We start from the raw sequence: 14,920 nt of genomic DNA, 5'->3' as shown, positions 1-14,920 counted from the left end.
AGTGTGTCTGAAAGTAAACAGGGAGAAGGGGGTCACACGGGACAAAAATCGCTGAAGAAATCAAGCAAAATAAGTAACCATCGAATTGAGAGTCCAATGAGGGGATAGGCCAGGTCAAGGATAATATAAAATCAGATAATCTTTATTATACACATATTGAATTGCATAATGCTGAATCCGTAATAAAAACAGCATAAAAACAGACAATAAATATTGAGTATGTACAGGTAAAGTGCATGATAACCAATTGTGCACCCTGCGGTGCCGGGTGAGCATCAAATGCTGTTGTACCCCAAAAGAAAAAAACAATTGTAGGGGGGGACCCGAACAATTGGAACGAAGAGAGAGAGACAAAGGTACGGGGGGCATAGAGATGTAGAGGGATATCTTGTTGAGGTCCTAATGTTGGCCCCAGTTTCAATCTACATGCACAATCCACAAGTCAGATCATAAGACTGACTAAGGCTATTCCATGAATTTAGAAGAAGGGATAAGAAAGTTTAAAAACTTGCAAAGTAATAACACCTCTCCAGCCTAATGTTCTGGGGTGGCATAAAATTACAAATTGTCGGACACCCTTGTAGTGCAGAGTTAATAAAAAGTACAACCTACAGCACTTGTCACCATTTCGACCAACGTAGTCAACCACCTGTACCTAATGTGGCTAATGTGGCTTACACCATTCACATGTGCCACACTGATATCACGAAGAAGGTAGTTTCGACGACCTTAAAAGGTGTCTAAGGCATCTATCTCTTAAGAAAGAGGGAGATGGCTTGACAGTCTTCCTCAGGACAGGACATAAATGGTTATAATATAAAGGAACAACATAGGATATATATGATCAATAGAAGGACATTTTGAGGTTATTCGCTTTGTCCTTTCAGAGCTCGAGTCTTCTTCCATTTCTATATATACTCCTTGCGTTCCTCCTTTATCCAGTTCATCACTTCGAAATTTGAAGAAACCAGCTCCTCCTGGGTAGAACCACAGGAAGGAGAAAAGACGACCCCTCAGTTCTGGGGCTAAAATGTCTTGTTAGGATGGTGCTTGCTTCATTTGTAGAGGAACTCGATATTGATTCCACCAGCTAGATTTCTACTGGCTACGTCGTGGGGTCCCGGCCAGGTGGAGGAATGGTGCAGGCAGTGGGGAAAAAAACAGGAAGCCAGTTCCATCGGCTTCGTCCCAGGATGGTGGAAGCCCTATCCCGGAGAAAGAGGCGCTGTACGAGAGCCTGGATGTGTGGGTAGGACCTCCCTTTCCCCATTACACATCCTAGTGCCTGAAAAACTGGTTGCTGGGCATATGTGGCAAATGGCTATTTCATGATTGGATAGCCACTACCAGTTTCAATGGTGCAGATCCTTACTCTTGGTATACCTGGGTGAGATTCCAGTCCATATCTTGGATAAACAGACCTCCTATGAAGAAGTGCAGCTGCTAACAACCAAGGACTACTGCAACTGACCTGCACCAAGCAGTGAAACAAGTCTGATCTGATCTCAAGAAGGCCCTCGTTGGCGATTTGACGCCTGGACCAGTGCGAACAACCAGCCTCATTCCTTGCTAGAGGATCCAGTCTTCTGAGCCTTGTGAAGTGTTCCTGGATCAACTGGTGGGCTACCTTGCTGCAGCAGTCACCATTCTGAATAAATCCTTGGAACTTGAAAGACCTTCAGCTTGTACTACAAGTCTACTCCTGCATGTTAAGCCTTTCATGCATTAATGGAACCCATACATGGCCAGCTCCTTTGTTCGTCCATTGAAGATCGCTTGTCATCGCCGGACTATGTTGACTCTCGTTTCAGTGTTCTCTCCCTGCAGCTGTCCGAGAAGCCTTCATGTTCTTCACAAGGTTGTTCAGCTGGAAGGTGCCTGGAACATTCAAGCACAGCAACCAACCGTAAAACAAAAATCGACAGACCTGGACTTCCGCACCCACAACCCAAGGGCCTCCCACAACAGGACCAAGCACAGAAGAACGTGCAACCTCCCCTGCACCCCCAAGGAATCCTGAACTTCAGCAGTGGTCGCTCGAGGATTCCGAGTGAGTGGGGTAAAACATACCAATTACTTTCTCCCGAACCAGATTCCCAAACCCCTCATTCCAAAAACCCCAAACCCTATACTTGTGCTGGTTATTGGGGAGAATACTCAAAATGAGCCAATTCCCTCTACCTTAGAACCCTCCAGCACTTTTGCAAAACTTTCGGACCCGTTTGTTTTCTGCGTTTATTTTCTTTGGATATGGTGTCTAACCAACTCCATAGGCATCATCTTGTTTATTTGCGTTACACAGCACCTTCAGTTCCTTGACACAAGGAAGCCTTTAGCCTTTCAGGTTTTAAATAAATTTCTGGGAGCAACTACTGTTTCCTAGAGAAGGTAAAGTGAAATTGACTTTACTAGTCTTTTCAAATTCCCAGACCCAGCACACCCCATCTTACAATAGAGTGCTGGAGAGGTTACCTAGAATCCCAAATGTCTAGATACTCATGTAGCAGTCAAATGCTACCCTTTCCTCTCGAAATGGCTGGTGGCAGTGGTTTTACAATGAACTACCATGATTTTTACTGACCGCGAACACCGGTAACGTTAAATCACGGGAGCAATGTTTTTCAAGATGGCGTCTGAGTCCCCTTTGTTTAAACAGGTTACGGCCTTTTTTCGCCATTTCATTTTGGAAAGGTCCTCCTAGAGTTTGTCTCTGCGTACCAAACCAGGTTTGGTCCCTTTGTTCCATCGCCTTTGGCGGGCTTCAGGACTGAAGACCGCCTTTGGCGCCCAAGTGTCTGGGGTGTGTAGGAAGTGAGGGAGGCGCCCGAAACTCTGTGCTTAGTCTCCTAGGAGACCCAAATGCACTCTGGCGTGGTTGGCTGACTGTTCAGCAAGGACAGCCACCCTGCTCGGTGAGAGGCAGCTAGGCTGGAATGAATGGAGAGAACTGGATAAAGACAAGTCTCTTGGCTTGGAAGGCAGAGTCGACCAATGGAATGAAAGAAGCGAAGACGAGCTTGAAGTGGATGGCTGCTGCAACTCCTGGACTGTTGGTTTGCCCGGTGAAGCCCTGCTGCAGGTCCGAATCGCCAAGTTTACCTCGACAGAGAAGCCCTGCAAAGACCACTTCTCCCTTTGGGACAAATCAACTCGCCACTAAGCCACCTGGATACCATTCTCGGAGCTGGTTGTATTTTCCTCAGAGTGCTGCAGGAAACCAAATAACCAGGGAGAGGGACACCAGTTTGTGTGCTTGACTGTAGCAACCGGAAATGAAGATTTGCCATTTGCCAGCTTTGGGACCAGTCCCAGTGCAGGAGTCCCGATGTCCTCCCTCTTGTCCCCACGACTGAGGCTCAGGAACAGCGAGATCTGCAGGAACAGACGTCTTCAGCTGCATCTTTTTCTACATTGTAAGGTACTGTGAAATCCCAACCGAGAGACTTACGTCTCACTGCGAAAGTGTGTGAAATGTTTGCAACTTGCAGGCCTAGTCAGCTTATGACAACATACAACACTTTCTTTTACAAACTACTTCTGAGAACTTTGGCAAAGCTTTTCCGTTTAACAACCAGAACCGTTTTATCCTATACAAGACTTTAGCCCATTGACTTTGGCCTAACCTATTGCATTGAATCAACTCCTCTGGTGAACTGAAAACATTTGCACTGTCATACTTGTAATCTTTATTAACCCATGTCTTTTTGCTCCTACTACAAATACGCTGAATGCCATTTTGCTCCGCCTTCAAAGTAGTTTAAATGCCTCAAAATGATAGTGCAAAGTACTGAAGTATATTTTTCTGCGATATAGATTGCCTCACTCTAGTGAATGTTTTATAACTGACTGTAAAATAAATGAATAATTGTTTTACTAAGAAACCTTGAGTGTAAGAGTTTACTAAGAAACCTTGAGTGTAAGAGTTAATTTGAATACTTGTGATTGTAGGCCTCTGTGTAACATCCTTACAGCTTACATTCCCCTCTTGAGAGGAGCCTGGCTGCTCAGCTCCGCTACCAAAAACTGTAGCACAGACTTTTTCCAAAGGTTGGATTCCTTACACCTGCAGTCATAGTTGTGTGTAGTGGTCCCAAAGGGTACTGCATACAAACCTTGCCTAACACTGGCTCAGAAAACCCTGACCGGAAAATACATTAAAAAGCAAAAAGATGGAGGACAATGAGAGAGGTTTACCTTCGTAGACGATCCTCCAAAAAGCCGACGTGCCAGTAGTCTGCCAGCCTGAATAGCAACTGGTGTGAGTTCTAGTTTTCCATCTAAAATATCCCCAATTGCATACACATAGGGTACGTTTGTTTGCTCCTCATCATTAACTGGTACTTTACCATTCCTAAAATTCAAGAAATAAGAGTTATGAGAACACTGGCGCTTAGGTAATGAATTTAAAAAGTATTAATTTATTTAGAATTCACCAGAATAAGATGTGCCTGTGAATGATTGCTCACAACGCATGCGTTTAAAAGACAAACCGTAATCAGGTTACCCGCTATGCCTTCATAGAATGACAGATCCGGATTAACCATGTATCAAAGGTTCATCTGCAACAGGCCCTCCCTAATTACAACAGGACCCCCACCCCAGATGCAGATTTTCACAACTTTGGCAGTCACTTTTTTGAGACATGCCTGGAAGTTATGCACAATTAAAAACAGTCATCGCTTTTCATAAACTGAACAAACCGAGCACTCAGTCTACAGTGATGGTATGTTGAAAATGGAATCAGTATTTTCTATTAATGTAATGCTTCAAGGAGTAAAGAGGCCACCAAAATGGTAAACTGGTACACAAGATCACATTGTTTTACAATGCAGATCTAAATTCGTTTCTTAGCAACATGCACCTAATGAGGTCTTCATGAAAGCCATCTGGCTGCCAATCAATACTTCTGCTGTCACCGCCCCAAAAGTATTGACAAGAAAGCCTGTCTCTAGCATGGAGATTTGTTGCAAGTAGATTTGTTTTCAAGTAATGCCATTATACTGCAAACCCGGGTGTCCAAGTGGTGTGGGTGGTCTGCCACGGTGGAGATACTGAAGCAGTCCGTCTTCCCTTGCTTTCTTTGCAGAAGGAGGAGTGGCTACAGTGCAGCAAATAAGGAGTTTTAAAACCCCAGCTACATGCCGCGCAGTTGTACAAGTGGTCTGCCGTGGTTATTTCTCATTTCTGTGCTAATTCCCTTCAACCTTAGAGACCCCAGCTCCATTGCTGGACTTAAGGACTTTTTAATTTTAACCCTGAGCGAGGGAGACCTTTCTCATTCCCATGTGTTGTGACCTGATTTGGATTATGTGTTTCCCTTGTTTTTGTAGTCTGAAACTCCTTAAGTGCAGTGTCAAAGAGAAATCCTTTAGATTTCTCATAATGTTCAAATACCTTTTCTTGTGTGAACTACCGTTCCCAAGAATAGTAAAGTGAAATTGACTTTACTTACCTTCCCTTTGTAGAAGCGGCACACACTATCTTATGAGGAGTGCTGGGGGGTTACTTAATAGACCCTCAACCTACCTACTCATGTAACATTTTTTATGTTACTCACTACTTTAAATGGCTGGTGGCAGCGGTTTAAATTTTCCTACCATTGTGTACCCTCAGCTACAGTATAGCACCCCTGGGTGACCATTTTGTCAAAATGGCCCTGCTCTTCTTTTTTCACCATTTTCTGTTTGTGAGGTCCTCCTTGGGTTTTACTCTGCGCGCCTCTGGCTCTGGTGTGTCAGGAAGGGCAGGAAGTAAGGGAGGTTCACGAAACTCCCTTTATCTTGGTCTCTAGGAATGCCTGAATGCAGCCAGTCCGGATTGGCTGGCTGGCTTTTCAGAACAGCCACCCTGCTGTGTGATCGACAGCCTAGGCTGTGCATGAATGGGAGAAACCTGCTTAATAGGCAAGGGTTTTGGGACTAGAGGGAGAATCGACCACTGGAAAGAGCACCCAAAAAAGAAACTTAACAAAGCTTGCTGCATTCTTCTGGACTTTTGAATTAACCGGTGAAGCCCTGCTGGTGTACTAAATTCCTTTTTCTGATAGACAACAGAAGCTCCAGAAGGGACGACTTCTTCCCTTGGGTTAGTGGGACCATCAGTGAAGACTCCGCCCAGGCGTTGGAACTCAACGTGGTGCTGAATGGGCTGATGGTGGGGGGCCCAATTTGAGCTGATGCACCAGGCTCTGCTTAAGTTTCTGTCCTGGAAGACTGCTTTCCTCGTGGCCATCATCTCTGCCCAGAGAGTGGGTGAGATCCAGTCGCTGTTCTGCAAACTGCCTTACTTGACTTTCCACGAGACTAGGGCTGTGTTGTGGAAGCACCCCTCCTTCATGGCCAATGGTCTGTCAGAATTTCATCTCAACGAGCCCTTGGTGTTGCCTGTGTTTTTTCTGACTCCTTCGTTGCCGGCTGAAAGGACTTTGCACTTGCTGGATGTGGCCTTCAATGTGGCTTGAGCACTGAAGTTTTATGTGGCCTGCACTAAGTATCTGGAAAATTACCCAGCTTTTTGTGAACTTTGGTCCTGTGAATCGTGGGAAGGCTTTGTCCAAGGCTTCAATCTCCATGTGACTCTCCGGCTGAATCACTCATGTCACGAGTGGCAACCCAACCGTTGCCTGGCCGCCCGAAAGCCCATTCTACCAGAGCGATCGCTGGTACGACAGCGTTCCTGTCTGATGTGCCCCTGCTGGACATCTACAGGGCTGCTACATGATGGTTGACTCACACCATCACGAAATTCTACTGCGTTGACAGGGATTCCAGAGAGGCGTCCAGAGTCGGCCAAGCAGTGCTATGCACCTGTTCGCTTGAAGGTGAGCCTGATGAGGTAAGAGAAATGTCTTCTGTTGAGCTTTGCCACCTCCAGTGGTTGTGTGTGTGCATGTTCTATGTATTCTTCATTCATGAGCATGTGAATCCATGCCAGACCTCATGCTGGAGAAAGAACAAGTTACTTACCGGTAACTGTTCTTCTGCATTGGTCTGGCATGGATTCACATGCAAACTCTCCCGCCTGCCCCTCTGTGGCACTTCTATGTCCTACTGCCACTTTACGTACCAACTTCACTGATGGGAACGAACAGAACAGTCCTTTGATGAATTCCTTCACTAGACAGTGAGACCAAAGAAGACCGTCCCAGAGATCTAGTGTAGCGGGAGATAGCCGCCAAATGCACCTTGAGGGAGGCGTGTGCCAGCTCCGACCTAGTCAACGACAAGTACAGGAGGACTTGGGGGGCCTCTAACACTTCAGAGCCGAAGCCACCCGGGCCTTGGCAAGGACTTCTCTGCAGGCAGTTCATACCCACTGAACTCAAATGCTGCAGGAGCCAGGCATTCAGGTTCAGCAATCCCGGGTCATGGTGCAGGATTGCGCCTCCTTCCCAGGCGAGCATATCTTTGATCACTAGTAGCTTGACTGGAGGGGACGCCGACATGCTGAGAAGGTCTAAGTACTAGATTTGCCTCGGCCACGCCGGCGAAACAAGGACCATCCTGCACTGGCACCATCTAAGTTGACTGATGACTCGTAGCATCAGCAATGGAGGAAACATGCAGAAACCGGGTTTCCAGGGGAAGGAGAATGTGTACCCCGTGCCCCCCAGCTGGTGGAACCTGCTGCCAAATCTCCGGCACTGTGTGTCAGACGCCGTCACTAACAGGTCGATCTGGGGATTGCCCCCACCTGAGGAAGAGATTGTCCACTTGATCCTGCTGAAGCTCCCGCTCGTGGCAAGCATCCAGCTCCCAGCTGAGGGAGTCTCCAACAGTTTTTTTTTTTTACACCTGCCAGCTGAAAGGGGATGAGTTACATTTCCCCCCCCCCTGGGCGACGGCCCAGTGCCTCTCTGGAGAGGGGCAGTGAACTGGTGTCCCCCTGCTTCCGGATGCAAAACATTGTGGTGGTATGGTCTATGAAGACACTCACCACTTTGCCCTTGAGGGACAGAAGGAATGACCAAAGGGCCCAAAACACCACCCGAGTTCGAGGACGTTGATGTGTAGCCCCTTCTCCTCCGGCAGCCACAGTTCTCTGGCGTGGAGATGTCCGGTGTGCGCTTCCCATCCCTCCAGGGAGGCATCCGTCGCGACAGTCTCTTGGTATGAAAAGCTCTGGAAATCTGTGCCTCCGTTGATGTTGGAGCGCACGCCCCACCATCTCACCGCTCGATGGTACTCCTCGTCGAGCACTATCCGCTCTTTGAACTCTCCAAATACTTGGATCCAATGGGCAACCAGGAACTCAGCGTGGTAACATCCGCAACCTGCAGAGCCGGACCAGGTAGATGCATGACGACATCATGCCAAGCAGAGACTTTGGGAGAATTCTCAGAAATGTCCTAATTTCTCTCTACCTTAAGAGAACCCCAGCACTTTTGCTGGACTCTCCAGGTTAAAAATTAAAAAGTTCTAGAGAGTCAAGACATTTTTCCCCACCCTCATGTATTTTTCTGTGATTTAAACTCAGTTTATTTTGGTTTTTGGAGTCTGACAAACTTCATAGGCACCTTCAGTGCTTGTAACTTTCTAGACCTAGCACACACTATCTTACAATAGGGCGCTGGCGGGGTTACTTAGTATCCCCTTTGTCTAGTTTCTCATGTAACATTTTTCGTTACCCTTTCCACAATTAATGGCTGGTGGAAAGGGTTTACTTTACTGCAGGCTGGGTTCGCAGCTGCAGTAAAGCACCCATGTTTTTTTTGTCAAAATGGCCTGTCATCTTTTTTCGCTATTTCTTGTCGTTAATGTCCTTCTTGAGATTTACTCTGTGCGTCAAACCAGGTTTGTTTTGTCTTTTGCGGTTTTCTCGAGTGAAACCCACCTCTGGCTCCAGTATCTCTGGCAGGGCAGGAAGTGAGGGATGTGCCCGAAACTCTGTGCTTAAGCCCCTTGGTTACAGGAATGCATCCAAAGGTGATTGCCGGCTGGCTGTGCAGCAAGGACAGCCCGCCTGCTGTGGGATTGACAGCTAGGCTGGAGAAACCTGCATAAAAGGCAAGGCTTTTTGGCTTGGAAGGCAGAGTCTACCACTGGACGAAGGACTCCAAAGAACTTGGAAGAGACGCCTGCTTCAACTCATGGATCGTTGGTTTGCCCGGTGAAGCCCTGCTGCTGTGCTGAAGCTCAAAATTCGCCTCGACTAGAGTAGGCCTGCAAGGACGACTTCGCCCCTTGAGTTGGTGGGACCAATCAACTCCAAAGTGAACTCGTCTGGACATCCTCTCGGAGCTGGCTGTACTTCCTTGATGCTGCGGGAACCGAAGCGCCAGGGAGAGGAAAACTAGATTCGGAGTGCATCACTTAAACTGGCCAAGAGCTCCAGGAAGATCCTCTGGACTACCAGGAAGCAGGATTGACTGTGCCTGAGCCACCTCAGAGTGCTGAACCCCAGAAGCAAGGAAATCCCAACTTGACAGCCAGGAACCACGGTGGTGCTATTTGCGGTAGACACTAGGAGCTGAAACACCGAAGTTCCACTTGTTTGAAGATTGCCGGTTGCTGTCAGTGACCATCCCATTGCAGTGCAGGAGTCCCCAGAAGTCCTCCCTCTTGTCCCCATGACTGAGGCCCTGGAAAATCAGGATCTGCAGAGCTGCATAGGAACAGAAGTCATCTGCCACACTTTTCTTAAAAACAAAAAGGTACTGTACAGTCTAAGAGAACTTAACTCTTGTTGCGTAGCCTTGCTTGTTCTCAGTTGAGAGTGGTCTTGGTTGCGGCTGTAGAGTTGCTTCCATCTTCTACTACTCACAGTAGTAACAGCTTGTGGCCCTACATTGATTCTAAAGACTTTTAAAACATTGCGCAAGACTTACTTACCTGCAAGAAGTGCTTCAGCTCACCTTGACTTTTGCTAACTTAAGCATTGCGTGGCCAGGCTCCCTGAATTACTTCTCTCCTCTGTCGTGTTTCACCTATCCTTGCAGGAAGGGGTTAACTTACTTTGCATATGGGGGGTTTAAAAGTACTTACTGGCTTCAGAACATTGTGTTCTCGGTTTTATTCTGAGAACCCTTTTCTTTGACACTCCTCTAAGGAATGCTCTAAATGTACCAGTGATATATTAATGTCCACAGTGTCCTAGCATTTTAAGTCACCTCAGGGAGTATGGAGTGTGTGCCATCCCCAATGGGTATTTGCTGATTTAGAGAAACTAGGCGTGTATTTTGAAGTGTATTTGTGTTTTACTGTTATAATCGCCCCTTCTGAAGAAGGCTTATTCAAATTTAAAATATTGTTTCATCAAGAAACCTTGAGTGCAAGTGTTTATTTGAATACTTGTCACTATGAATGTCCAACTACCCTACTGTTCACATGGACCCCTCTTGAGATAAACCAGACTACTCGACCACACTACCAACCTCTGTAGTACACCAAAGGTTGGGTCCCTATTGCCAGGAGGCTAAGGCTGTTGTAGTGCCCTTAAAGGGTACCGCTCCAAATCTTACCCAAGAGACTTGATGGTCCAGGCCGTGGCAATCTTCAGTGCCAACAGCTGGTGCACCCTGCCCAAAATGGTCGCTATCCTCTCAGACGGAGCTGCCACAAAGGACACTGTTGAGCCTGGACCCCAGGAACAGCGCGTTCTGCAATGAAGTTAAGCAGGACTTTGCATAATTCTCTGAGAACCCCAGATCCGTCAACAGCCGGACGGTCCTCTCCATGTGATCGACGGCGATGTCCTTCGACTTGGGCCCGGATGCTTGTAGCCATAGATGGCCCGCCAATGGCGCCAGGCATTTCGTGAAGACTCTGGGCAACTTCAGTCCGAAGGGGAGAGCCTTGAACTGGTAGTGCTTCCCTTCTACGATGAAGTGCAGGAACCGGCACTAGGAACCTGCGATGCTTTACGTGAATGGGGACATGGAAGTACGCGTCCTCTAGATCCAACAACGACAGAAAGTCTCCCTCCTCCAGTTGGCCGAGCACGTATTGCAACATGGCAATCCTGAATTTCTGGGACTTACTTGTTGAGCCATTGTAGGTCGAGAATGGGACTCCAGCCCCCGGTCTCATTTCTTACCAGAAAGTAACTCAAGAAAACTCCAGAGCCCCGCAGCTGTTTGGAACCAGCTCCATCGCCCCTTTCCTCAACATGGCCCGGACCCCACCAGCAGCTGAGGGATGTGTTGTTCCTGCCGGGCCACCGGTGGTATCCACAGACACTTCTGCTGAATATCCAAGGTGTGTCTGGGGGCGAGAGAGTCCAGCACCCATTGATCGGTAGAAAGGTTTTCCCACACGTTGACTAAATTCACCAGCCAGCCTCCCACCGGGGTGCAGGCCTGACGTCCGGCCGATTGTCATGCTTGGTGGCCGGCGCACTGCCTTGGGAGCTTTGACGATGACAGCGGCCACCTCAGAAGGCCTTGGAATGACATCTGTAGGCTTCCTGGGTAGTGGAATGGGAGGGCTAGTGGTAAGAGGACCATCCACCGCTGAAACTCCTCTAAGACCTCCCCGACTTTCCTCCAGAAGGATGAAAGGTGATGCTGCTGTGTGCCCACGCCACGGCCTGTGTCCATCTTGACAGCCTGAAGAGACTCATCTACTGCCTTGTTGCTCAGATGGTCTCTGAACAGCATGTCCAGGACCCTCATCTGGAACCCTTGTCTAAGTTGGTGGCCTTCAGCCAGCCACGACGAACAAGGCAAACTGTTCCCCCATCTGGCAGAACCCAGTTTCTGACGTCCAGGACCACAGTGATGGCATGGTTCGACGCCACCTCACCTTCCTGAAGTATCTCCATTGCCTCTACCTGCTTGCCCTCAGGGAGGAAAGCCAAAATCTGGCCCATCTTGTACCAAAGCACCTGGTCGTACCGGGCCAGGACGTTGACCGCCTTGACGGTCGCAGTCGAGTAAAGAACCTTCGTCCAACGGCATCCAGCTTTTACCCCCTCACCGTCTAGGGGAACAGATGTTGACTGTTGGACGACTTCTTACTTGCCCCACCCGAAACCACCTAGTCCAGTGATGGCTGCAACTGCAGACACTTGGATGCCGACTCAGGCACCAGATACCTCTTCTCAAGCCGATCTCTTGGCTGGTGCCAAGGAGGGGGTTCTTCAGGAGCGGCAGCCCCTCATCCCATACGCCAAGCGACGGAATGTCTTCCTCTTTGCCTCCGGGTTGGCACAGAAAACCCTCCTTTTTCTACTCTGCAGCGAGTTGAAAAAGTTAACGCGCGGGCAGTCATGGAATGAAAAGATCACACTTCATCCGGCATAGACACCCTTAGTGGCGGAGAGTCTGTGTCCGTCCCTGTATCCCTGGGGTTGAAGGCAGCAACGGCTGGAGCAGAGGCATAGGGATGACGCTCCTCTTTGGAGGTGGCCCCCGGTGTCAATGGGGTCCCCACCAGTGGGGTCGCAGGCAGTACCGTCTGCATCATCTTCTGGATCTCCGACACAAGTGTGGAGGGTCAAGAGAATGTCCAGCAACAGATCTCTGGGTGGTATTTGGGGGGGAGGGGTGGAGTGGGGGGGGGGGGTACAGGAACACTGTGCCCAGCGCCTGTGTAATCGCACGCTGCCCCGTCATCTTCACTCTAGGCGGGCGGCGACTCAATGTTCTCGTTGTTGCCCATCAACTCCGGTATGGCATGGGCGGAAGCAACCTCATCCTTATCGGATGATGAAATGGCTGTGCCCTGTAGCTCTTCCACTCCCCTACCATCAGCCTGGCTTCGGGGGTCTGTTTTGGGCTTAGGTCCGGCATTCTCTTCTTCGGAGTCTTCTCCTCTGGCCTGGCCGAATCCTCCCACCTGGGAGGAAGCGCCACTCTGGCCGCCAACGCAGGCTGACCGAGAGGGCATCTTGGCTTGGATCATCTTTGGGCCTTCAATGGCAGGACCGATCCCTTGTCCTGACTGGCCTTCTCCGGCCGCTTCCATGGGGTAGCTGACTTCCTTCGAGACGAAGAAATGGAGCGATATCTGGAGATTAAGGCAGATGGTGACGATGAGCGCACCCGGACCATCGCGGGGCCAGATTGCGCAGCAACCCCAACGGAAGAGGGCATGCGGTGCTTGCCCTCGTCTTGGGCCCCCATAGGAGGAGCACCCTCCAGGGGCCCGCTCAGGTTGGCTGGATCCTGACGAAGCCTGTTCCTGCGGTCCCACCAGGGTCGAGGCCTTGGCCTTTAGCAATGTCACCAGACAGGTCAGTCTTTCATCGTGTGCTTGGAGACGCCATGGCAAATCTTACAATCTTCTTTGTGCATCAGGTGTAGACAATAACTGAGGCAGACACCGTTCCGCATCTGCCGCAAACCTGTGTTGGCGATGTCCAGTGCCACTGTGATGGCATGGTCTAACGCCACTTCACCTTCCTGGAGGAGTGCGATCACCTCCACCCACTTGTTGGGTAGGATCTGCAGAATCGCGGGCCAGCTTGTACCACAGTTCCATCGTACCTGGCCAGAAACGCCAATGCGTTGGCTGCCCTGGACGACGCCGGAGTAGATGACTTTCCTCCCCGTGGCGAACTTCCCTTGCTGTTTGGAGAGACCGAGGAGGATGAAGGGTTAGACAACCACTTCCTCACAGCTGCAAAGACAACAGAGTCTGGCGATGGTTGAAACAGTAGGCACTGGTGCGGACTCCGGCACTCTGTACTTTTTCTCCAGCCTATCCCACGTGGCCGGACCGAGGAAGGATTCTTCAGGAGGGCTAGGCCTTACTCACACAAGTCATCCAGGAGGGGCACTGCCATAACTTTTCTTCTTGGGTTCACGCCTCTGGTATAGGAAGCCCTCCTTGTTCTCTTCTGTCGTCAGTTGGAAAAGCTTGGAAGATCTGGCAACAATGGCATGAAACAACCCTACCTCAGCCAGTGGGGATGCCCTCTGGTGCAGCAATACGACTGCCATGATGATGATGTTACAGTCATTGCCGTGCCCGGGTCCATCGGGGTGGAGAGCACCTGGTATGGTTGTTGAGGTTGATGCAGGGGCATTGTATGGCGCTCCCTCTTTTTAGCCAGAGGCTGATCCGGGGCCTGCAGCATCCTCTTCTGGATTTCAGACACCAGCTTGTGTAGGGTTGAAAGGATGTCCAGGGATACATCTCTCGGCTGAGCAGGTGTGGTAGGCACACTAGGCCCCACGCCGTCGTCGCCTTCAGCTTTGCTGCTGTTGCCCTTCTCCACGTCCTCATGGAATGTGTGCAGGTCCTCGTCATCTGAAGACAAAAACATCCATGTCTTGGGTTATGGCCTGTGACTTCCTCACACACCCCCAGGAGTCTCAACCGGGCTTAGTGGTGGCATCTTCTCTGCCCCGGTTGAGGCCTCCTGCCTCGGAGGCAGGGACACCATGGGTGCAGTAGGGGCTACCTTCACGGGGTCAGCCCCTTTGGCTTCCGAGAGATTGGCCCCCACCATCTTTATTGTAGACTATTTCAGCTGCACTGCCTGAGGCTTCTTGGGCAGGTCGGCCAACTTTTCCTCCGCCCTCGGCTTCTCGGGCTTCTCTCGCAGCTTAGACTGGTTGGGAGACTTCCTTTTTGAGGAGGAGCTTGATTGATGGCTGGTGATGGAGGCAGAGGAGATGTTGATCGCACCCAGACCATAGAGGAACCCGCTTGCGCAACTAGCCAGAAGGAAACTGACTTGCTGTGCTTGGCATGGTTTTGGGCCCCCACGAATGGAGCTCCCTCAACGGACTTCGAGGCCCGCTCTTCGGACCGACCGGTCCTGGGGGAGGCATGACCCTGCTTAGGGCACGAGACAGAGGCCTTGGCGCTTAACCATGTTGCCAGTCTACTGCGTCGATCCTTCATCGTTCTCTTGGAGAACGAAGAGGCAGATCTCGCAATCTTCTTTGTGACCCAGGAGAAGGCAGTAGAGGCATTGGATGACTTTGTCCTATACAAACACATTCCGCAGGGCGCATCTGATACAGATCTTG

General features: G+C 49.7%; 1 protein-coding gene across 1 annotated transcript in view; it reads right to left on the bottom strand.

Annotated features, from left to right (window-relative positions):
* The window catches only part of TXNRD3 (thioredoxin reductase 3), a 311,226-nt gene that overhangs the window by 111,966 nt on the left and 184,340 nt on the right, over positions 1-14,920 (bottom strand). Inside the window, exon 12 of the mRNA XM_069643385.1 lies at positions 4,195-4,351. Within this exon, the coding sequence (XP_069499486.1) occupies positions 4,195-4,351 (157 nt within the window). The remainder of the gene's footprint in view (positions 1-4,194; positions 4,352-14,920) is intronic.

Source organism: Ambystoma mexicanum, chromosome 2p (genome assembly GCF_040938575.1).
Source record: "Ambystoma mexicanum isolate Mex_15411 chromosome 2p, UKY_AmexF1_1, whole genome shotgun sequence".
NCBI lineage: Eukaryota > Metazoa > Chordata > Amphibia > Caudata > Ambystomatidae > Ambystoma > Ambystoma mexicanum.
This window is presented reverse-complemented; position numbering and strand designations above follow the sequence as displayed.